At 51.0% G+C, this 24,255-nt stretch overlaps 1 protein-coding gene across 1 annotated transcript; it reads right to left on the bottom strand.

Annotated features, from left to right (window-relative positions):
* Positions 1 to 1,499: 1,499 nt before the first annotated feature.
* On the bottom strand, positions 1,500 to 23,708 carry PITX3 (paired like homeodomain 3). The gene is made up of 4 exons (XM_051800169.1): positions 23,450 to 23,708; positions 9,017 to 9,157; positions 4,066 to 4,271; positions 1,500 to 3,062 (listed from the first exon to the last, which is right to left on the bottom strand). Exons 2-4 carry the CDS (start codon positions 9,123 to 9,125, stop codon positions 2,499 to 2,501), a joined length of 879 nt encoding a protein of 292 aa, XP_051656129.1. The 5' UTR covers positions 9,126 to 9,157; positions 23,450 to 23,708; the 3' UTR covers positions 1,500 to 2,498.
* Between the last annotated feature and the right edge of the window lie 547 nt (positions 23,709 to 24,255).

The raw sequence follows: 24,255 nt of genomic DNA, 5'->3' as shown, positions 1-24,255 counted from the left end.
CTATCTGGGTGTGGTGAACTTCACACAAAACAATCCCAGAATTAGTTATTGTTATCTATGAGAACTCCTGAGAGACACTGAAGCTTGGAAAGACTGTAAAATGCAAGCTTTGTACCCCCTCTTCAAAACAGGGACTGAGACCAAAAGCCAGGGACTGCTGATAGTTAAATCCCAGCCCCATCACCACCCAAAAATGCTAGAACAAATAATCTCACTGTTTGTAAGCAGTGGAGATGAATGGGAGGTATATGGACCCATCAAGAATGGAATCTGGTCAAAATAATCCAAATTTCCTTTATGACAGAGCAATGGCATGGTGAAGAAGAGCTCTTGCTGCCATCTAGATGAGATATCGGGTAGGTACAAAACCCATTGAATAATTATAACTAGAAGTATCTACAGGTCACTGTTGAAAAGGAAGGGGTCTGTTGAGTGAGGTTCAGGGACATCTGTTCCAGGACTGGTTTTGCTCAGCATTTCCCCTAATGACCTGGATGATGGAGGAGAATGTGCACTTGCTAAATCTGCAGATTGGGAAGTATCCAGTGACAAAGTTATCTGCCTAACGGGTCTTCAGAATAAGCAGGACCCTGCTAAAAATGGCCTGCTTTCTTTGCAGTACTAAGAAGACATAGCTGTGAAGGTACTGGGGACTTGTGTGGGAGAGAGAGGTCCTGGAGGAGGTTTGGAGTACACGTGTAGTAAACCTGCTGTGTTTGTGCTGGACCAGAGAGCATGATGTCCATGTCCTGGCCCCATGGGGAGGGAGCCGAATGCGGAAGGCTGTACTGGCCCAGCTGCATCAGGAAGGCAGCTGGAATTTGAAAAACAAGGGACCTCTCCCAGAGCTCTCTGCTGCCAACTTGCTTACTTCGTTATTTGCTTTCTCTGTTTTCTGCAGATTTTAAGGTTTTCATGTGGTTGTATCAGTCATTAGGTCACTGTACAAAGTGCTCTCAGCCCAGAGCTGGCGTGTGGTTTGTCACCTGGTCTGGATCCTACATGGTGCAATACCTTTGACTGCAGAGACAGACCACAACATCATCTCCGTGCAGCACTGGGAAGGAGAAACTTGAGACAAGTAGGCCAGCCTGCAGAGCCACTGGCCACACACACTGGCATGTACTAGTTACCTTGTGTGGGTACTGACTGGGTTTGTCCTGTTTAGAAATCAGAGTGGTCTGGAGTAATGTTAATTCCATAGAAAGCCTCAGACTGAAAAATCAGTACCTAAACTAAGTCTTGATTTTTCCCCACTGGCTCCCAAAGGAAATAGTGAGAAACATGTACTGGAGTTGGCCTTCTGCTCTGCATAGTCGGGCATATCTTTCATCCACTGAATGGATGAAACTGGCTCCTCCAAAACTCAGCCCCTGTTCCAGCTTGGGTTGCCTCATGCTAGTGCTCCTAAAGATGCTCACTCTTGCCAGGCTGATGGCACTTGATTTAAAAATCTTCAGATGCAGGTTTGTGCTCTCAATAACCAGACAAGCAGAAGCTTAAAGGGATTGTGCCAACTTTTATTTTATTATCTCTTTTGGAAATGGGATTTGGAGAAGGGAAGGGAAGGAGATGTGCAAGGAGGAGCTGATGGTTGCAAAAAGGGGTGTTTTGGATGTACACTGGCAACAGTGTTTGTGTCTGACTGGAAATGACTGAAGCAGTAAAGCATGACAGGCAGGACACTGCCTCAGTGAATGTGCTTCCTTTACAGGGTTTTTGGTTTTAAGGTCTACTTTGTAGGGTATTTCACATACAAAACAAAAAAGCATATTTTAATGTCTATATATGTATTTGCATATATATAAGATATATATACAGACACATATTTTATATTCTTACAACCCCCAGCTCCTAAAGACTTCAAGTCTGAAGGGCCATGTGTATATATGCATTATAAAGAGAGATGCCAATCAATTGAGACAAGGCTTCCTTACTGGCTTCATTATCCTTATGATAAATAAATGGGCAAGATATCTTTAACTGAAGTCTTGCACATGTGCAGAGAAAATGGGTCAGCCAAGCACCAAATGGCACCACCCACATTGTCCTGTCTCTGGCTATGCCCTGCAGGGGTGAAGTGTGTCTGCCCATGCTGTTCCAAGGATTTGGGGGGCTCACCCCTGTGGAGTTTGGAGGGGAAGATTGAAACATACTTGGTTCTGCCACCCATGGGTCAGGCACCCTGCATGTTGGGGCTCCTATGTCTCCACTAGGGCTTCCAGTAGAGTGTTTTGGTTTCTTTATGGAGGAGGAGGAGTTTTAGTAGGCAAGAAGGGAAGGGGTTTTGAAGGGGAAAGACAGTCAAAATTCACCATACGATAGACAAATCTTTGTAAAGGTTTGTCTGCCTGCTCACTTCTCTCTCTCTCTCTCTCCCTCTCCCTCTTACGCTCTCATGTTCGCTCTCATTCTCTGCAGGACGTACGCTGTTGTAGGGCTAAAGGTCTCCTTTTGTCAGGCTAAGGTCAAGTCCCTGGTTGGCAGAGGGCAGCCCTTCATACAGGCCTGTCCACAGCGTATTGGCAAGGGCTCAGGTTGGAAGCTGCCGTCTGCACTGCCGGGTAGGTGAAGTTGGCGTGCTGCTTGGCCTTCAGCCGCAGGCTGGCCAGGCTGGAGTTGCATGTGTCCCTGTACATGTAGGGGCTGGCTGTTGAGGCGTAAGGACAGGCACTGGATGAGACAGCAGAGTTGAGGCTCGGGCTGTTCAGGTTGTTGATGTTTCCCAGGTTGTTGAGGCTAGAGGCTGGTACTCCTGTCACTGCAGAAGGGACCATGGAGGAAGGCATGGTCATTGAGGTGATGGAGCTGGGTGGGGAGAACATGGGCTGGGAGGAGAGGGGACTGACATTCATGGAGTTGAAGAATGGAAAGCTCTTGGCTGAGAGCGGGCTGGTGGCGAGCCCCTTGGTGGCCCAGTTGTTGTAGGAATAGCTGGAATACACGTCATCATAAGGCTGCATCAGTCCATTGAACTGGGCTCCAAAGCTGTTCTTGCACAGTTCAGCCTGTTGGTTCCTCTCTCGTTTCCTCCATTTAGCTCTGCGGTTTTTGAACCAGACCTGCAAGAGATAGAGAAGGAGGGCATGGGAATCACTCTGGGCTGTCCTTGGAAGGGGCCTTGCCCTGGTTTCTTTGCCCAGCAAACCCAGAGCAAAGGGCCAGGGATGCTCCCAGGGAGCTGGGAGGTTGAACATCAGGACAGAGTTTCAGTAAGTTGTCTGGGCTGCAGGGTCATCTCCCAGCAAGAATCACCACCTAGACCAAATTCCAACCACCGCCATTTCACAACACGCAGAATAAAACCCACCTCACTCAATAAACAGATGCCTTTAAATGGGGAAAAGAGAGGGAAATACTTCTTGTATTTCCAAGTGACCAAAGCCAGGAGGTGGGGTTGGGGCTGTGTGACTTGGAGCAAAGTATTTGGGGGATGTGTCTTGAGAGCTGCTGAATGGAGGAAATAACCTCTCTTGTTTTTACTTTACTTCAGGACCAGCTTAGGGTGCGGTATTATAAGTCTGTCTCCTAACAGGAAAATCTGTTAGTGTTGGAGGGGCTCAAACAATATAACTTCCTAGAGCATGGAAGCTGCTGGAAGGCTATTCATGGTGCTGCCAACTCATATTTCTAGTAGCAGGGAGAAGCTCTCATTCCAGCTGGAGCAATGCCATACCATGCCTGTGATTGGACAGTGGTTTGTGAACCCCAGAGAGTGCCCTCCAGCAAGGCTAGGGCTGGGGAATGATGGCACTGCAAGGAAGGGGTCTGCTAGGCCGAGGCAGCCAGCTGGTGGTGCTCTGTGGGGCAGAACCTCGGCTTTGTATCTTCCTGTGTAATGGCAAGGTGGCCTTGGGTGGGGAAGGCACAACCAGCATGGGGTGATACGTCTGTGGCTCGATGTGTCAAATCTCAAGTGTAGAGTTTGGTGAGGTGTTTCCAAAATGGAAATTTCCTAGTGCTCCCAATTCCTTTCCTGATTTGGGAACAGCTTTATCCTTGTAGCACAGCCAGCTTCTTCCCCACAAACTCAGGCCCAGGAAGGTGGAAGAGCTGCTGTCCTACCCGGACTCGTGCCTCTGTCAAGTTGGTCCAGACTGCAATCTCCTCCCTGGTGCTCATGTCTGGGTAACGGTTTCTCTGGAAAGTGGCTTCCAGCTCTTGGAGCTGCTGGCTGGTGAAGTGCGTCCTCTGCCTCCGCTGCTTCTTCTTGAGCGAGCCGTCTTCAGGGTTGGAGTCGTCCGTCTGGTTTTGCTGGGACTTCTCGGTGTCTGTGTGAGAAATAAAAAAATGGGAGAGATCCCCTGAGTTAACTTGAGGGCTTGGATGCAGCTGGGGAGCCTATCCTTGGAGCAATCAGTACAGGCTCAGTGAGGTCCCCCTCCACTTCAGTCACCACTTATGGTCCCATTTCCCTCCCTTGTCCTTGTGAGCAGGCATCCACCCTGCACCAAAAACAATGGCCCCTTGATGCAGCACAGCTTGCCATCATTTAACTGCCATAATAGATATTATCTTCCAAGTGACTGGATTTAGATTTTCCAAACTTCCAGTCTCTGGTTTTCATCTGTCGCTATCACATGGGTGATAGTGGCAGAACTTACCCAGGTTAGCAGGTTTTTACTCTGCTTAAAAGTCTCTGCCTAAGGTGTCCTCTAGAAAAACTGAAGAGAAATTGATGTTTATGGCACAGTAATGTTGCTGTGGACAAGTGATGGGAAAAGGCAAATTGCCAATGATAGCAAGTTGAGGCTGTTCAATTAACTAAACCTGAGAAACACAAATTTTCACCCTTGCTCCCTTCTCGCTCCTCTACCTTCTTACTTAGGTGCACATATTTTGATTTTTAAAAAGTAGGAAAAAGCCTCTCTTAGACCTTATCACGAAGTACTCCAGCATCTCTCTTTCTTCCTGCCTCTGCCTGTCTCTTCACTCAGAGACTCCTCTCCTAGAAGCAATGTCTTTCATTTTGTTGCCCCTTAAATGAACATCTCAAAACTTTCCAGCGTTCACACTGGTATCTAACCGAAACACACAGCTCAGCCTCCCCCTGGGCATTGAGACAATGTCTCAGTGCTGAGCTTTGGGCTGCCGTGGTTGGAGGTGGGCAGCCAGGTGCTTCCCTGTGCCACAGCCCCTTCTGATGCTGTTGGTACTCTGCAAACAGGGGCAGAATGAAAACATAAGCGTCTTCTCTGTAGTTGTCCTCCATAGATTGCCCAAGTGCTCAAATGGGACATTTTCTTTTTATGATGGAAGAAAGCTTTAGCTTGTGTTTAATTCTGCTGAGAATCACAACGAGTCACCACAGGAGAAAATTATTCCAGTGAAAACAAATAATTTCTGATGTTCAACTCCTCCTACCTCTGATCTAGAAGCGAGGTGAAGTATTTCCAACTTAAAATCAGGTCTTCAGCAGGAGGAGAGTCCTTTTACAGTGGGAAAGAGCTAAACTAAATAAAAATTATTGCAAATAAGGTCTCAAACTGTTTCACTTAGAAGAAAAACCTTTAAAAAAATCCTGACATCACTCTGCTGAAATTCAGATTTTTGTTTGATTGTGATTCTTTGAGTGGAAAGCTTAAAAGGATTCAAAGTCCACAAAAAATCTGAGCATGAAGGCATCTGGTACATTCCCTTGAAAAGCAGAGAGGCAAGAAAACAGTAGCATGGAATACAGTTGAGAGAGGAGAAAAAGGATTCCTCAAGTCAGATGGATATGCTCTGGAAAATAGGCTCCATCTTTTCCGTTTAGCTTTTATGGGGCATAAGGGGGAAACTTAAAAGCATCTCAGCCTCACCAGAGAAAGGACTCTGCTGCAGGGCAGTGCTGCTCTAACAGCAGGTGCTTTAATGGAGCCCAGCCCTTCAAGATGCTCCTGTCTCAGGAACCTGGTGCTGCTACCCCATTCCTGTGACAGCCTGTTAATTCAGAAATCTTCCTGCTGTTCCTGGAAAACCCTCCTTGTACTTGCCTTTCTCCAAAGGGAGCAATGCTGGAGTCACAGGAGCATTTGCAGAAGGGGTGCTCGCTCTCAGCAGAGGAAGGCCTGAGTGTGGTCAGAGGTTTGCTTCTGTGGGTACGTCTTGCACTGACTGAAGCAATGTGGGTTCCCCACAGGCTCCTCACCACCCAACTCTCCTTCTGTGGCACATCAAATGCTATCCACCAGCAGGATTGTGAATGCAAGGAGAGTGAGATGGCCATTGTTCATAGCAGCAGGATGTAAGCTGGTTCTTCCAAGCAGGAAGGTGCCATGTCCTGTTCCCAGTGCCAGGACCAGCTTGTGTTTCCATCCAGGGTGTATCTGTACAAGAACTGTCACAGTGCACTCTTGAAACAGACAAAGCCATAGGAACTGAAAAGTGGAACTAAAGAGCTTACTGTGGTCTTGTGGTACTCTTCTCATTTCCATGAGCGTCTTTGTGTGGGGATCCCATGTTCAGCAGGACTCTTGGATGCATGCTCTTAAAGTGAATTTTTTGATAGTGGTTCTTGACAAGGATATAAATCTGACTTCTCTAGCTGAATGCTCTAAACTAGTATTGGAAGAGGGAGATTCATGCATTATCCATCTCCAAAACATTAAAAGGGGAGTGATACCACCACATCTGAGCTAGTTATTAGGAATGGCTCAGTACAGAAGAACTGACAACATTTGGTTTGTTTGTTCATCTGCTGAGCCTGGGTTAATTAGAAGCCTGATGCATACAGGCGATATGTTCTCACCAGTCCCTGACAAATGTTTGTTTCCAAAGGGGCTGCTGTGAAGCAGGAGGCTGTGCCCTAATCAGGAGCTCCTGCTCAGGACTGCCCTTCTTCACGCAGGAAGAAACTATACCGAGAGGGAAGGAGAATGGAATGAAGGTAGCACTGGCTTACGGGCTGCATCTGGGTGGAAAGGATCACCAAGTATCTTGCTTTGGTATTCAGTTCATCTTCTCAATGCCTTCTGGTGTAGAGCTTTTCATAAATCTTGTTAAGTCTAAGGAGAAGTAGGAATCCTGACTTTGAGCCTGGAAAAATTCCTGCAGTTACAAGTTCATCTTGTCCTCTTTGTTTCCATACCTGCTACCTGTGGCTCTTTCTGAGCATTGTTCATAGGGAATGTCATCTTTTCTGCTTTCTCTCTATGCAAGGAAGAAGTGCTCTCTGTAAATGGGGCAGAGATTTGACTTGCAGTGGGGGTCAGCAACGTGGCAATACAGAGAAAGAAGGGAGCCCACACAAAGGATGTGGGTGCCCTGAATCCATGCTGAGAAGCACAGTATGGGGGAATGTGGGGCAGTTCTTTACCCACCTCGCTCCTCATCCTTGCTCTCCTCCTACCTGTGCTGCCTAATGAAACCAACAGAACGGGGTGTCACAAACCATGCCATACTATCAGAGAACACTTGAGATCCCTGAGAGCTGAGCTCAGACAAGCAAGGTTTGTGTTCACTTCCTCGGGATCTCTTACTCTGTGGATGAATGAAACAGGGCCAAAGAGAAGTAGGGAGGCTGCTCTCTTGAGGAAGTGCCAGAAGTGCAGCCCTGTCCTGTCCTGGGCAGCCCTCAGTAGCCAGCTCTGCTCTGCCTGACACTGTTGGTGTGTGGCTCCCATCAGCCTGTGGTGCAAAGGCACAAGCTGCCAGCCTCAGCGTGCAGGTAGAGCTAACAAACACTCACCTCCCAGAACCATTTTATTTCTAGACCATTTAAGACAGTGAGGAATGATGTAGCCAGGCATCCAGTATTTATTGTCACCCCAGAATAGGCTGTGGAATAAATCTAGTGCACGTTCGCCCACTCAATGAAATGACTGTGGTCATAGCTGGAATTAGCTGCTCATGCCTAATGGAAAAAAAAGTCAGCGCCTAAATTGGCAGTTCTGTGGCATGCCAGGGTGGGCTTGATTGGGAAGGCCACTTGAATGGAGACGCTGTCATGCATCCAAAGCAGCTGACGAGGAGCCACTGAGCTTGGGGATGTGCCCAACTAAGGTACAAGTACACTGGGGAATTTGGCAGGTGGATTCTCTGACCATAGTTATCCCACTGTAACTCCCTTCATGATACTTACTCTGGGGAATGTTAATCTGCATCATTATACTCATTAGCTTTTGCACATGGGTGAGCCTGGAGGCTTTACACGAAGAGCAGTAGGCTGTCCCCAGCCCTCACCTCCCCTCATGCTGGCACTAGCAGGAGCAGCTTTGCATTGTCCTGACACATCCAGAGTGACAAGGGATGGAGCAGATGGATGCAAAATCCAGGGGAAGCCATAGCATTTGGTAGCTGATTTCTGAACAGGTATGAATGGTGATGTTTCTTATTCAGAGCCTGATAAAGAATGCAGCAGACTTGGGGTTTGTTCAGCCTTTGGGAATGGTCAGAGGCACCTCCTGGGGAGAGCAACAGCCTGCTGCAGAGCCTTGCACTAAGGCACAGGTGAGCGTGCTTTTTCAGCCAAAGCAGGAGCAAGACAGTGCTTCCTTTCTTTCTTATTGCCTGAACCTGGGAAGTTCACCCCATGGTTTACCTTTAGCATTGAAAGTTTAAATCTAAACAATTTAAACAGTTAAAAAAAAAAAAGGCAGTTTAAAATTAGGTATAGCCTTCTGTGCCTTGGATAAGATTTCCTATATTGTGGGGAGAACTCTACTGCTCTGGGGATACTGTTCAGGCAAATACAATAAAATCTTGCTTGGGCTGTGACCTGGTTTGCCTGGCTCCTGCCTGCCATGGGCTGTGCCCTCTGTGAGCAGTGGCTACCTGCAGCCAGGGCCAGGCAACTCCATGGCTGGAATGATGCTCTTGCCCTCCTGATGGCTGTCATTACCATATGCACCCCTATGCCTTCTCCCTGCTTGCTGGGACAGCCGTGCTGCTACAGCATTGTGCTGGCTCCCGGTACAACAGGAAGCTCCGTGTATCCCTGGGAGCCCTGCAGCTGGTTCCTGCAAGCCACTGGTGAACCAGATCAACCCAAAATGACAGGTCAGGGTCTTTCATGCCTCTTGAGCCTTGCACTCACCACTGTGGTCCTGCCCTTTGCAGCTGTGCTCGTGTTGAGGAGTTCCAGAGTCCGAGAGAGACAAGGCTGGGCTGCGAGCCTCCGCGTCTGCCAGAAGGTTGAAATCCATGGGGCAGGGATGGGTGGTAGAGGAGGAGGAATCTGAAAAACAGCAGTCACAGGGTGATCAGGGAGATGAATCTATGTGTGTGACCTCTCCCCACACCCTCCAGCAGGGACTTGCCAACCCTTGAGGAAAGGTCTGGGAAAAGTAAACGATCCCTGTGTGATCCTTGGACCCCTTTGAGTTTCCTGGCTGGAAAATGGACATACCTGGCTTTCTGCTGAGCTTCTCTATAAATCAAAGATCATCTAGTGACACTTCTATTTGCAGCCTTCAGAGAAAGAGCCTCCAATTTATAGGTGACATTCAGACTGAAATAGCAACGCCGGGAGCATGCTGTGTAATGGAGATCTGAGGAAGTGGTTCTGGGCCAGCCAAGGGCTGTTAGCACCTTCCCCAGTCATCCCACCTCTCCCATCCTCCCTGCCCTCTTTCTATCTTGCTTCTCCACAAGCTGGTCAAGCCCAATTAAAGCTGTCCAGAGAGCACTACATGCACACATCCCAAAAGAAAAGCACTCCTGTGCCTGGCACTGATAGGAAGGCACATCTGCCTGCACAGCCACTGCTACAAGCAGGGACCCAGGCAGCGTAAGTGGACTCCTTTGGGGTACATAAGGGCCTCTGGAACCTGAATTAACACAGGAATCACATTACATGCCCTTGGGTGCCTGGGAACTAGTGATCCTGGCTGCAGAAGCAGTTCACTTCCAACCTTAGGTCATCCTGACTGAAGGCTCCCCACGTCCCCTCAAGTGACTGTTCTGTACTGGTGAGGCATCTCCCCTAGATGAAAGCATTCCAACTGGAAAGCTGGTGATGCTGCTCCACACAACTGCAGGAATCACTGTGACTCCTCTGCCACCTCTTTCCTCACCTCTCTGTCTCAAGATCAATTATTCTCATGATTATTCTCTCATTTACTTCCTTCGGGCCCCTCCACCCTCCACCTGTATTGCCCAGAGGAGCTCGGCTGAGAGTACCACTTTGTTCTGGACCACACTGGATGCTCATGAAGAGGCAGATGTGAAGCAGTAAGTGCTCCAAGTCTGGCCACATCCCCTTGGAAAGGTGAGCTGGCCCTGTGCTGGCCCTTAATTTGAGTTTTGGATCATAACCCTGGCAAATGCAGGATGTTGCACTGTCACCAGTGCATGGTTTATGAAGGCTGGATCACTTGGAGGGGACCACAGCAGCTTCTGAAGTTTCAGCCACCTCCAGCTGATACCTCACCTTCCCGGCTAGGGATCCGCTCCCTCTAAAACATAACAGCAGCCAATGCACTGTGCCAGGATCTGGGACCCCTGAGTTTAGGGAGGTTTGGACCAGGTGTTTGGGACTTCCAAACTGCATGCAAAGGTCAGTTGTAAAGATTGGATTCTAGGTGGTGAAGGATTGCTCAGCCCCTCAAATCCATGCGGGTCAGGGAGGGAGCGTGCTGAAGGCAGTCTGGACTGTGCTAGTGTTTAGACATGTAAACAAGAGATTAATCACATAGCTGTTGCACCTCCTTTGGAGATGGATGACAGTGACTAAGAATGTATTTTCAGAGCTGTCTAAAGCCTCCTGTCAATTTGTGCAAGGCTGCCGCCAGGGCCCTTGGCAAGGCTGATCCCCATACCTGCAGCGTGCTTCCCAGACTGCGGTGAGAGGGCAGGGAGCCATGTCTAATGGTTATCTGGCTCTCTTCTGCAACTGATCTCACTCACAAACCCCCTAGCAGTTTTTCTTGCCCTCCCCTACACTTGGTCTCCACTCCCAGCCTTTCCCAGGTACTGGAGGATCTGTCTCAACACCAGCCTCAGTCACTGCTCTCTGGAAGCAGCATCTAATGAAGGGCCCTGGTGCTGTTTCCCAGACCTTTGCCTTGCTCTGGGCTTCTCCTCTCCTATGGGAGAGAAGTGGCAGGGCTCCATCTTTGCCAGGCGGCTGGTTTCCATTTCCACCTCGTGGCGAGCCTGACCTTTGATGTCTGCCGGCTGTGTTAAGCTGCTGGCAGCAGCAGGGCACAGCCCTGTTGCTTTTTGCCATGTGTACGTACACAAAGTGATGTGACAGGGGCTGTGTTTTCTTTAATACCTTTGCATGGAGTAGGGGGAGTCCATCTGCTGCTGATATTGCCATGGCTTTTAGCATTACTCTCAGAATTATGCAGAAACGCACAGTGAATTAATTCCATGGATTAAGTCTTGATTAAGATGTGTGTCACTTTGCTGTCTCAGAATTTATTAAGAGCCCTTCTTGAGGCTGCAGCAGATGGAATTTCTGCCCAATGTTTGTAGATGATAATTTCCCCTCTTCTACAGCCATTTGCATATGATTGCATCTGTCAAGCACAATTTCCTCTCTTCTAGGGCTTGACTCTGTACTGGACCAGATTTAAGGAGGAATTCAGATTCCTGTCTTGCTGTAACTCAAGGACAGTGTCCTTCTGTGCAGGGTCCTGTATGCTTTTTTTTGCACATCTTGCATTGCTTTCATCTGTGTGAACTAGAGGGAAAATATTAAGAACAGGGAGTGGTATCTTACAGCTGGTTCCATAGGTGTAAAAGACAACACAAGGTACAGTGCTCAGGGAGACCCAGTCCCGCTACTGAAAATTCATGTCCCATTCTTGACTGCACCAGCGCAGCAGTTGCAAGGTTGATCCAAGCTGCTGGATGCAACACAGCATGCTAGGCCTGCCTCAGAGATACAGTAGGCACCTAGATTAAAACTGGTATTAAAGTGTGGCCAGTATTCAAGATGAAACTGGGACTTGTGGCTGAGCATAAGTTTGCTTTCTGAACTGAATTTAAAACCAGGAGGATTTCAAAGAGGAGATGTATGTATATTTGTAATTACATAACCTATAGCATGTGCCATATGTGGTGGCATCAAGGAAAGCCTTCTCAGTTCGCTGTGAGGAGGTCATGGAGAAGCAAAAGCAAAGGGAGGGGAGGATCTGCTCACCATGGTTATAACAGCAGGAAAAGTCTGCGATGGGGAGAGCACATGAGCTCGGTACCAATGTATTTACCCAAAGGTAACCTCATGCTACTGACACAAAAGGCTGTAGGTATTATTCTAGATTATACAGCCCTTTTGGATTCAAATAAAGGAGCTTTCTTCCACATTGGCTAGATCTAACTCTAGGCAGAGACATTAAGAAAGTCAACGCTAAACCTTTGTGGCATTTCTACTAAGTTGTTTGCCTGGTCTCAAGGAGTTACTGAAATTGGCACCTCAAAAACATCTTTAGATAAAATCAAACTTATCATCTCCATTTGAGCCTTCATCTCACTTTCTTTTAACATAAAAGAACAGTTTCTTTAGGGAAAGCTCCTGTACCAGCACCATGCAGCCAGGCTTGCTCAGAGGTTTCAGTTTCGTAAAACTAGCCATGACTCCCAGCCTGCTCCAGCACCTGTAACTCTTTCCATCGCCATATGTTACTGCTCCTGAGATAAACGTTCGCAAACTCGTAACAAACACTCCTCTTCTTCCATTCACTGCCTGTGTGCATCCTCCCCTTGGTGCCCACGTGAAGGTGCTGAGGCCACCTGTGCAAGACCCTCCAGCCAGAGAGGGAGTTGCCATCCCTGCTCCACAGGCATGGTGGAGAGCAGGAGAGCAGTTCTGGCTTGAGGTTTTTTCTCCTTTTAAATTCACCTCCTTTCTATATCTGTGTCAGTTCCCAGCTGCCCAAGCCAGGGCTACTGGGGTGGGAGGAGGGCACTCCTACATGAGGAGGGCAACCTTGTTTACCCAAAAAAAGAAACAAGGGTCCCTGTGACCCCTCTACTGGTTCTCAGTATCATGCTGCTCCATCACCTGGTAGCAAAGAAGCCTTTGCTTGTTTGGTTGGTTTTTGTTTTTGAGAGGGCAGGAAGGAAACATAATGACTAACTTCAAGCCAGGTAAGGCTAATTATACAGCTTTTGTGATGTGGATGTTGCCTGTTGAGAGCTGCTTTCAGACTGACAAGTGTGTGCTGCTTGACACTCTGCACTACCATTGGGGAGCAGGCTACCTGCTGAACTTGCTTCAGCAGGTTGATCTGGAGGGAAAAGCTGTCTCTTGTATTGGCTTCCCATGGGTTTGCAGGGGTGCTTCAGCAGGGACCTGATGCTTCAGGTCCCTAGGCAGCAGCACAAAGACCACTGGTGACCCAAGGGTAGGAGGGAAGCCCTAAGCTGGCCTATCTCCAGCAGATCAGCACAGCCCTGTGGACCTGTGAGCTTCCTCCACTGCCTCTACCTCCGGACAGGGCCAAGGTAGCTGAATTCTGTGTTTGGAATCACTGATCTCCACAAAGAGTTCAGGGTTATCCCTCAGGCTGAAAGGCACTCCACAATCAGTTGGAGGGAAGTGTCCTTTCTTTCTTCCATTGCCTGAGGTGAAGGTATGATGTTACACTAGATTCTTAGGGTCAGAGCTGTCTCTTCCTGCTCCATCAATCGCAGAATTCAAACTGCTGGGGGGAATCTGCAGTTCCTGATGGAGCGTTGCTGATTGCTTCACTCTTCCCATGCTCACATTGCCTGTGTGCTGGCTTACTTTTAGCAGAGACAAATATTTGGGACCCTATTTAACTGCACATTTTCAGGAAGATGATCTGCCTCTGTACTTTGGACCCTGTGAGGGGCTGAGCTAAGGTGAAACAGCCCCTGCCTCTTCCTCTGCCCCCTGTCAAAGAGGAAGTGGCTGAGGCTGTGCCTGTTCCTGCCTGGAAGAGCGTTTTGTTCTCTGGATACATGCGTTTGTTCAGGGAATGGTGTCATCAGAGTGCCTGCAGGCTGGGATTTCAAGTGTTACACCTGCACAGCACATGAATTGCTCAGTAACTTGAGAGTCTTTTTGCCAGCCAACACCAGCACTGTCTGCAAAGGGCTCTTTCCCTGCTGCTAGAAAGCAAAAAGTATGGGATGCGGGACAAGAGTTAATCTTTGTTTCCTCAAGATTATAGAAATATAACTATGGGTCACCCACTGCTAAACATCTCAGTGTAGCTTTAAGACCCTAATCTTAATGGAATTGCAGCAGGAACCGAGAATGACCATTAATCACTGCAAGATAAACAGCAGCAGCTAACTGGTGACCCAGAGCACAGGGCCATTATGGGACAGGAGAGCCAAGCTGCCTGCTTCCAAAAACATCAGGCTGTGCACAGCCCCAGGCTGGCTGAGCAGTGCTTTCGGGTGCACACTCAGAAGTGGATCACTGACCTCCAGCAAGGGCTGAGTCACAGGTTATAATAAACTTTATTTCTCAATTTAGTCCTTGCAGCTGGGCACTAACCCCTGAGCTCTGGCACTGGTTTCATAGTGGTGTATGCTGCTTTGAAGCCTGGAACATGATTTGGGGGGTTTATTCCTCCCATCAGCAGGAATTTGCAAAGCTCCCTGAGGCACTTAGTATCTTTACTGTCAGAACAAGTTGCCTGGCACTGCCCCACAAACATTGTGGGTTGTAGAGCACTGCCAGCAGTGCATGGTGCCATGCAAACTGCAGCAGCCCCGGGCCCTTGCTGCCAGGCTTCCTAGCCACAGCTGGCAGCACAGGCTGGCTCTCTGACAAGGGGGTTCAGATTGTTTCTCATTGCGTGCATGGCTCTGTGGAGAAGATTCCAATAATGTTAGGTGGGAGGGTAAGGTGCTGTGGCTGACTTGGTTTATGATGTAGGTAAAACTACTTGACTGTTCTGGGACTCTATCCTTCATCTCAGAAATCATGTTAATGAGCATATCTGAGCCGGTGAAGGTAATGAAGCAAAATTCCTTTAAGTGCTTTCAGATCCTCAGATAAGAGGTGTCAGGGAAATGCCCAGCCTTGCTGGACACTGCCTAATGCATTTCCCCGGGGCTGGCGGCAGCCTGAAACGTGAGAGCAAGATACTCACTTCCTTCACTTTGACAGGAACCTCCAGCTGCAGAGGAGGGTGATGGCTGAAACTTATGCTCTGGGCAGCAGAGAGTTAATAGATTGCCTGTATTCCGGAGGATTATCACAATGGAAATGTCCCAAGGATTGACAGCTCCATACCCATGTCCACAGCAAAAAAAAGCCCACAATGGAATGTGTCCCGTTCGCTTATTTGATGGGCCACACTGTGCTCCTGCGCCGTGGAAGTGCCCTGATGCCACCATGCCCTGTACATGGTGCATCATTCTCCCCAGTGGGTGTGTCTGTGGCCCCCAGACTGGTGCAGACCCTGCTGAGCTGAAGCATGGGGTTCTGCAGAGGCAGGGCAACATGCTTGGGCTTGGCTTAAGGCAAGTTACTTGCATCAGTATCTGTGGACCTCAGTGCTGCCCTTAGCCTACCTAGATAGTTTCTGAAATAGCGCATAAAATTTGAAAATTAGTTTCTAATCCTAGCACAGAAGAAAAAGTCCTGCCATACTTTCTGCAAAGTTTTTTTCCCTAAACTAAACATTCATAATTCTTGCATTCTTGTAAGCACTGTACATCAGGTCTTGCTGTGTCCAGCTGGGTTTCCAATGTCCCTTGGACGCTCAGCCTCTATGGGGCTTTTGGCACCTCGGCTCTCTAAACCAGGACTAGGATTTTCTTTCTGACAGACTGTACAGCTATATTAATAAAGCTACACTTTGTTATGGCTTATTTTGTTTGTTAGGCATCTGGAACAAAATAAATTAGCAAAGACTCAGTTTTGCCCAAACAAATTTTGATCGCACAAAGTTGCTGGCGCGGTGCGGCTCCACAGTGCAGGAGTGCTGGGAGTGAGGGCATGGTCTGCAATTATGGGGTAAGAAAAGTCCTTCAGGGAAATTAATCCCTTTGTTTTAGGGAAGGGGAAAAATAGACTGATTTCAGTAAGAAGTTCTGCCTGTGAAAATCTTGTAACCAAAACAAAGGACCTGCTAAAGCGTTGGCCTGGCCTGAACACGCCGACCCCACTCGTCCCTGCCTACCCTTGTCCACTCCCGCAGCCCCATCAAGCTGGCTCCAAAGCAACCCATGCCACCACTGAGGGATCTGCCTGTGTCTGCATATGAGAAATAGTTGCATAGCCACAGCAGACAAGGGACTCTTGCAGAGCCAGAAGCGAGATGAGACAGTTGCAAGCCAGGATCCTGGACAGGGATGAGAGGCGCAGGCAGCCTGCCTGCACCTCAGGGCTGGACAAAGGCAAAGGCCTTTGCAGCAGCAAAGGCCACCAGGGCCTGGCATCAGCAGATCGGTATGTGTTGCTGTATTTATTTGGGCGATTGCATGAATTTGACTAATTATTCTGGCAGTCAAAGGAAACTGGCCCAATTCCTGTGGGGGCTGTGCTTGCAGAAGCTGGGCAGAGTCTGTGGCTGTAAAGTTGGCCCATTTTAGGGAGGCCCAGATAGCAAGATCAAGGACTGGAGCTCTGTGACTCCAGCTGCTGTCAGTAGATTTGTATGCAGATGGAGGGGGCAGTGGATGACTCAGATTTTATCGAAGATGTAAATGATTCTCACAATTAGTAAACATGCTTAAGAAAGCCCCTAATCAAGCGGGTGATGCGGGAGGGTTGAAGGTCAGGAAGGATCCCCTGCCATCAGCATGTCACACCCTTATGGCTGGCTGATCTTGGTGCACTGTAGAACTGCCAGTGTCCGCCATCCATCAGCAGTTCTGCTGGAAATCCTTTCTGGAGAAGTTCAACTTGATCATAAACATTTGTTCTATGACAAAACTTGGCAAAATCGGCAGCTAGAAAGAAGCTTTTTTTGGAGGGGTGGTGCTAGATTGTTGTTTTAATACAACCTGTCAGAGCCCAGAAGGTTTCAGAGCTGCCAAGGGAGAAGGGATGACTGCCAGGAGTGCCATGATGTCCCCACCAGCCACCATGGCCAAAGAGCAGCTCTGTTGGTTAAGGCAACAAGAGCCTAGAAACGTCTGGCTTTCTCTGAAGGATGTGTTGTCTCACAGCGCAAACCCACAGCGCGGGAGGGAGCTGATGTCTGCTGTGTCTGACTGTAAAGTTTCCTGATGATTTGTCTTTTTTTTTTCCCCCCAAGCAATTTATATTTAAATTTTTTTAAAGCTCTCTGGCAGGAAGACCCTTGCAGGACGAAGGCCGCTGTGAATAAAACAAGCGGATGATCTCAGCCCGCAGTATCCCTCCTCCCCTCTTCCTTGCGATACTGCAGCTGGTAGGGCTGGGGCGGGAGGCGGGTGGCTCCGGGAGGGATGCTGGAGCTTGCTCCCCCACAAACTCCGGCTTTATGGACCTTGCAACATGCCCCGAAGGTCAGCCTGTTTACCCAGACACTGTTTGAAGGGGCCGAGGAAGGCGATTAGCAAACACTGTCGGGGCCGATCCTCCAGCGCTTTGCGCGGGGTCTGATCTGGCAGGATCGGGCCCGCGGATCGCCGGATTTTCCTGCCGTGCACCCGCAGCGACCGGTGACATCGTGGGCATCGGGGGCGAAGAGGAGGAAGGGCGGGTGGGCAAGCAGGGGGGGCTGGCAGACCCTCTCCCGCAGCCTCTCGCCCAGGTGCCCCACCCGGGGCCGTGGCGAAATGTCCCGTGTCCCCAAATCCACAGGCACGACAGACATTGCAAGCAGCAAAAACAAGAGGTTTGATTTTGGGGATCCTGAAATGCAGTGTGCTGCCTGAGGACAGGGTACAAAGTCTGCTTCTCCTTTTATTTTTTTTTTCCTTCTCCCCTCCCCGGTTCCCCCGCCAAATCCTTAGTTTTTCCATCTGCTCGAGGCCACATCCCATGCGGAGCCTTGGGAGGTAAGCAGTTTGGGCGGGTAGGAGAGGAAGCTGCAGAGCCCTAATTACTCAGCCAGTCTGGCCCTCGGGCGATCCCATCAAAGCGGCTCAGAGAGAAAAGGGACGGGGCAGAGGGATGTGAGCCGTCTCAAAACGCTGCCGCCTGCCACCTCCCTCCGACGGGGCAGCCTGCTCCAGGAACGGGGCCGTACAGCAAGAAATGCCTCTGCCCGCCCAGCCCCCTGTCACCCTGAGAGCAACCTCTCCTGCAGGGAGGAACTGGAGGGAACGGCTTTCCAGCCTCCCACCCTGGCCCGGGACTAGGGCGTATCTGAGCTCAGGCACTGGTGTTTTTAAACACCGTTATTAAAAACTACCCAACACATATCAAGCTGTGAAACCCTTTTAAATGGGACACAAAAGTGCATATTCTACTTTGGTATTTCTCCCTGGTTAGGTTATGGATCCATACCAATACTGACCTCAACAGCTCAATTAATTTACCATAAAGATCTAATTTTTTTAAATCATCCTGATACATCCAGTCCTCTAGAAATTCTTACTTATTTTATTTTGAAAGAAAACCTCCATACATTTGCTTTAAGAAATAGCCTTGCAGTAAATGCAAACAAAAAAAAAATCCCAACTTGTAGAACTGGAAGTTGGGATATTGTGGCACCAAAAATAAATCTGATGGAACAAAAAGGGAATTTCATGTGGTTTTCATTGTCAAGTCTAAGCTCAGAAACAAACAGGAAATAAAAAATGGCTAAAACAAAAGAGATTTCTTTTAAAGTGTGTTCAAATCTAAGTGGGGAGCTGCTTTATGTGGGAGGGATTCTATGTTTATTTGCTTTTCAAAAAAATGAGTAAATAAAAATGTCCACATGCAGACAGGTCAACTTGATTTACAGTTAAATCCTCAGGCTTCACAATGGTCATTTATAATCAGCTTTTCTAAAGAAAATTAGACTTGCATAAATGGCAGCACTGGAAGGGGAGAAGAGACAATGGGTGGTGGGAAGGATGCTTCGGCTTTAGATGAGGTTGATGGCAAGAAGGAACGAAGAGGGAGAGAGGTGAAAGTAACTACAAACTCTCCAGTCGTTAATTTTATTCTGTTTTTGTAGTTTTTCAGGTTTTGCAGGTGCTGAGCCTTCCAGCCCATGCCACACAATTGAAGCTCCCCAAGTAGCAAATAAATGTAGTTATTTAAAAAGAGTAGCCTGTAGAACCAGGACTATGAGATCTAGAGTGGCATATGTACTATATCCTCCCGCCAGAGTTTCTTAGGTTCTCAGATTTGGGATTGTGGAACTTGTTTGATAGGGGTTTACAAACCGGTGTCTTAATCACAGTAGTTCTTATGGTGATTTTGAGGGGTTAATTTAGTTCAGGCAGGACCAAGCTTCCCCAGGCTGGGGATCAGCTGAGATCCCTAGTAGCTGCTACAGCCCTATTAATGAATCTCTGAACATTTTGAACAGTTGAAAAGTGAGATGGACAAAATTAATAGCAGTTTCTGCAAACCCGGCTCTGGTTTCCCTCCTCTTTTGCACTATTCAACAGTGTGTAAATGTTTATTTTCTGGTGGAGTCGCGGTTTAGGAGATAGCAAAGAGCATCAGATTGAGGGTCTGGGAACAGAGACTGTATTTCTAGGGCAAATCAACTAATTTTGCCAGAGCTCAGTTTCTCCTCTGCTCAACAGAGATATTTCCCTTCATGATACAGCATCCAGAGATCCACCTATGGAAAGGCTAGGAGGCTCCTGAGAAGAGAGATCATACGGTGCAGCTCTTCAGAAGCGAGTGCTGCGAGCTTGAACCTGTACCCTGCCAATCAACAGGAAATTTCCTGTTCATATGCAGAGGATTGCCCCCTTCCTGAATCTGCTTGGTAATACTCTGACACTCCATCTCTTTTCAAAGCCTCATAATAGAAATGTTTCTCAGCTTCTGCCCAGATAGATCTCCTAGTTCCTTCCTGAAAACAAGTTTTAATAGTTAATTTTTGCTGAAAACCAACGGATCCACTGCTAACCATCCCACAGGAATTTGTAGCTCTGGCTAGGCTGCAGTACCTGTCCTCCTCTGGGGCTAGAGGGAGATGAGGATTTCAAGCAAAACCTTTCCCACAGAAGCAACCCCCTCTGTGCTGAGTCTGGCCTTGGTCCCTTGTGTTGCCAAGCTTCCAAGATCAGCCTGTGGACTCCCTTAAATGCCCCAAGGAAGCCCAGAGCTAATAACCAGCTTCATTCAATTCCCAGTCACATTATTATCCAATCTGCCAGAGGCATTAATATTCAGAGGTGAGGTGGGAGGAGGGCAGGGGTGCTGGCAAGGGGGAGCAGCACACAAAGGGGAGGAAGGGAAGTGTGGCGGACCGGCCTCAGAAATCTTCTTTCTCCAGCTGTCTGAAACCCCAGCCCATTTCAGCTGGGTGTTGACAAGAGAGGGTTCTTCCTACAGCCTCAGTGTAACTTCAACACCAGCTGGTGGAGGCTGTTCCCCAGCCAACAGCAAATGCCCGGCCTGGGCACAGCCTAATGCCTTCAGCCCCCGTGGCCCACAGCAAGAGAGAGAGCTTTGCCCCCTCTGCCATCAGGCCGTAAGTAAATAGCAATCTCCCATTTTTAAACAGCCAGAGAAATAGATAAGCCTGTTCAGCGATGCCACAGCCTCCTGTTTCTGACCCTCCTCCCTTCATAACCCCACAGTCTCATCCCGCTGCCTTCCTGATGCAGGGCGCATAGCATGAAACCAGCAGTTCTCCCCATCTGGGACTTCGTTCCCAGCCCAGGTACCTCCCCTGTCCCCAAAGCCAGGGCACATGTGCCAGGTCACGAGACAGACCTCACGTCCCCAGCTCATCTCATCTTCCTTTCGGAGCGGTCTCCTAGATCAGGTTTCTGGCTTTTTCTTTTTGGCAGTCTCCAAAGTCAGCCTCACCTCTCAATCTCAAGGTTTTGGGTAGCATCTGACAGAGGGAAGATGCCATTCTTTTTTGCCACCTCTCTGTAGGGTACATTAACCAATGCTTTTGCAATCCAATCACAATTTGCAGATTTATTAATTGCCTGAATTAAGCCCTTATAGAAGTGCAATAGATATTAAGTGAGGCTTGAAACAGTTTCTCTGACAGAGATTGATATTGCTTCTTAAACTAGTGTCTTGGACAGGAGACAACTCAGGAACATAGGTGGGCTTTCATGGGGAGAACCTGGGCTGCAGGTCAGGTAAACTCAGTAATTACAGTAATAGCAGGAAAACCACCACCCTCGCCCAGACTCCTCACCAGGCTGTCAGGGAAAGACATCTCCCTTGTGAGGGTTCCTTGTAAGGAGTACTGGGCATGGTGCAACAATTTGTTAATGTAAAATAATAATAATAATAATAGTAATAATAATAATAATAATCAAACCCTACTCCACTTCAGCAGACATTTACAGAGACTGAAAGCAGCTACCATGCTGACAGTCCCTCAGGAACCCGCAGGCTCCTTTGTCCCTCTCAGCAAGGCACCATCAAAGCCTGCACAAACACTCATCCCTTCGGCTCACCAACAGACTGAGGGGCTTGGGTGGTGGTGCCGGGAGCCAGGGAGACCCTGATCCCATCGCCAAAAAGGTGATCCTTTCTCTGTCTTTGTAAGGTAGGACAGGAACAGAGGTGACTCCTGAAAGACACCTTTCTGAGCAGTTGCTTTTAGCATCTCCCGAAATTGTAGAGGGGATAGAGCCATTTCATCCCTGGCATCCTCCAGGTCACAGACCATGGGTGGAAGACCCACAAGCTTGTCTGGGGGACGACAAATTCCTCTCTTTGCCTTCAGCCCTAGACTCCACTTAGAAAGTGGACAGATCGTGGGCCCGTCGGTCGGGAAGCTGCCTCCCTCTCAGGTGAAGGAACGGGGAGGTAGATGACAGACTAGTTTTGATTCCTGCGCTGCCAGCTCGAAGCATCAGCCGGGTGCGGAGGCCAGGTGCTCACCCCCCCGAGCTCTGCCGGGCACTGGCGTCCTGCAGCAGCGTGTTCCTCTGTGGCCGCCCGTGCGCTGCAGAGCTCTGCAGCCGGTAACCCCCTGGGCCGGGCGGGAAAGGGGCGCAGAGCGGTCAGGGGACCGCTGCCTCGAGCTGCCCAACCCCAGCAGGGACGGAGGGGCTGCGGCAACTCCCTCCAGAGCCTCCGCAAGGCCCTGGCGCTGCCAGGGGGGAATTCAGCCCCCTCCCCGCTCGTCCCCTCAGCTGTCCAGCCGCGGGGGCGCCGGGTGAGGGGCCGACAGGTGTGTCCCGCTCGGCGGCACCGGGCCCGCCGCCCCCCCCTCGCCGAGCCCGCTCCAGCAGCTGCGGCGACGCGCGGGCATCGGCCCCCGCCTCGGCCGCCCTCCCCCGCCAGAGCCGAGGCCGCGGGACGAACCCGTTCCTTACTCCCGCTCTGAGGAGGAGGTCGGGGGAAAGGACAAGGGGGTGCCGAGCTGGCGGGCTGGCCCTTCTCCTGGAGCCGCACTCGTTGAGCGGGGAATAGCCGGGGGAGCGGACGGTATCGGTCTCCGTCGGGCGCCCGCTGCAGTTGACCGGGCTTCGCAAGCAACAGCGGGGCGGAGGGACGCCAGTTTGCACCGTGTCCCCGGCGCCGGGGAGGCGGGAGAGCCCGTGCAAACGCCCAGAGGTCCGACCGCCGGTTCTGCCCGCAGACTCCCAGCGCCGGGCGGCTGCGCTCTGCCAGGGCGGCTCGATGTCCCCGGCAGAGCCGCCGCCGGGGTCGGCGCTCCCGCCCCCGCGGCCCGACCAGGTCTGTTATTCCCGGTCGGATCCCCGGCACCCCCTCCGCCGGCGCGCCGCAGCCAGCGGCGTCCCGGGGCAGGTTCCCTCCGTCCGCGGGGACCGGCTCGCCTTCTCCCGGCGCTACAGGGAGGTCGGCTCTGCTGTAAACAGGAGCTAGCCCATTACATAAATATCATTTATCCAACTGTCCAAAAGCCGTCGGGCTGCCTTCCTTTTCCCCGGCGACGTCTCCCCGCCTCTGCTCTCCGCGCCCTTCTCTCCTGGACCCTGAAGACAGCTGAGCCGCAGCCCGCAGCGCCGTTATTTACAGCGAGCCCCGGCTAATTTAAACAGCCCCTGCCCCGCTCGCCCGAGTGGAAAATGACTAAGTTTAGTAACGGCAAGAGATTCCGGCTGCGCTTGTTGGGAAGGGGCCTGCGACGGCCTCGAGGGGACGGCCGGGGCTGCGGCAACCCGGCGGCGGCGGCGAGTGGGGGGCCGCCGGGCCCTATAAGTGGAATCGCCGCGCCCTGTCGGGCAGGCAGCGCTCCCCGCAGCGACGGGGGACAGTTGCACCGCGCAGAGCCCCGGGACCCCTTCTGGACGGCAAGGCAGGGCACGATCCGCCCGCTCGCACCTGGCTGCCGCCCCTTGCCCCCCGGGGAGGCGACGGAAGGCGGGCCCCGCGCGGGAGTGGGGCTGCCCCGGTGCTGCCGGGCAGGGAACGCCGAGCCGCCCCGCTGGGGATGCTCTTACCCTGTGCCAGCGTCGAAAAGGTTATGGCCGGCCGGGCTAGTATGGAGGGGCTCACGGAGAAAGAAGGGGAGAAGCCCGCCCGGAAGGCTGAGGACGGAAAGGCACTTACAGCGGCTCCAGATGAGGGCTCGGCTGGGCGGCCTTAATCCTGAGAGAGGGGCGAAGCTGACCCCCGCCCCGCGGCCCGGGCTGCTCTGCCGCTGTCAGAAAGTAAATCCCCCCGGCTGCCCGGCCACTCTGCGCCTCGCTGCCGGCCCGCTGCTCACGGGGAGGGCGGAGGCGGAGGGCGCCGGCCGACTGCCTCCCATTCACCCTGGCCATTCACTTTATGGCGGGCGGCCGGCGCCCCCCGCCAGCTGCACCGGGCGCCCCGCTCCCGCCCGCCCCATTCCAGCTGCGCGCCCGCCGCCGCCCGCCCCGTCCAGCGCCGCCCGCCCCGGCCCCGCCCCCGGCCCGCGCCGACCAATCGTCCCGTGCCTCATTTGCATACGGGCGCAGCCCGGCTCTCGAACTGGCCGAGGCGGGCGGTAGGCCCCGCCCTCCCCGCACTGGCCCCGCCCCGTCCCGGCGAGCGGGGCAGGGTGAGCGGCGGGGCGGGTGCGGGGACAGGTCCCGCGCGCGGGGCTGCGGCGCTGCCGCCCGGGCTGTGCGGGCAGGGTACAGATGTGCATGGGCACTGATACACTGCTGCTGTCGCCGCAGGGACCGCGCGCCTCCTTCAGTGCCTCCTTCAGTGCTCGGCCACCGGTACCCTGTGCTGAGCATCCGCTCCGCTCAGTACCGGCGCGGCGAGCCTGTTCGGGCTTTGCAGTCAGAGCCACCAGCCAGATACAGGTTTCTGGGGGAAACCAAGTCCGCAGTCGGCTGCTGGAAGCGTTCCCCTGCACGATGGAGCAGCAGTTGCAGGGGAGGCTT

Source organism: Manacus candei, unplaced genomic scaffold (genome assembly GCF_025592945.1).
Source record: "Manacus candei isolate 608988 ecotype Guabito, Panama unplaced genomic scaffold, ASM2559294v1 h1tg000050l, whole genome shotgun sequence".
NCBI lineage: Eukaryota > Metazoa > Chordata > Aves > Passeriformes > Pipridae > Manacus > Manacus candei.
This window is presented reverse-complemented; position numbering and strand designations above follow the sequence as displayed.

Coding starts and splice junctions, on each gene's coding strand:
- PITX3 (XM_051800169.1), bottom strand. CDS start 9,125: ATGGATTTCAACCTTCTGGCAGACGCGGAGGCTCGCAGCCCAGCCTTG. Junction 4,272..9,016: donor CAAAGGGCAGGACCACAGTG/GTGAGTGCAAGG, acceptor TTTCTCACACAG/ACACCGAGAAGTCCCAGCAA. Junction 3,063..4,065: donor TGACAGAGGCACGAGTCCGG/GTAGGACAGCAG, acceptor TATCTCTTGCAG/GTCTGGTTCAAAAACCGCAG.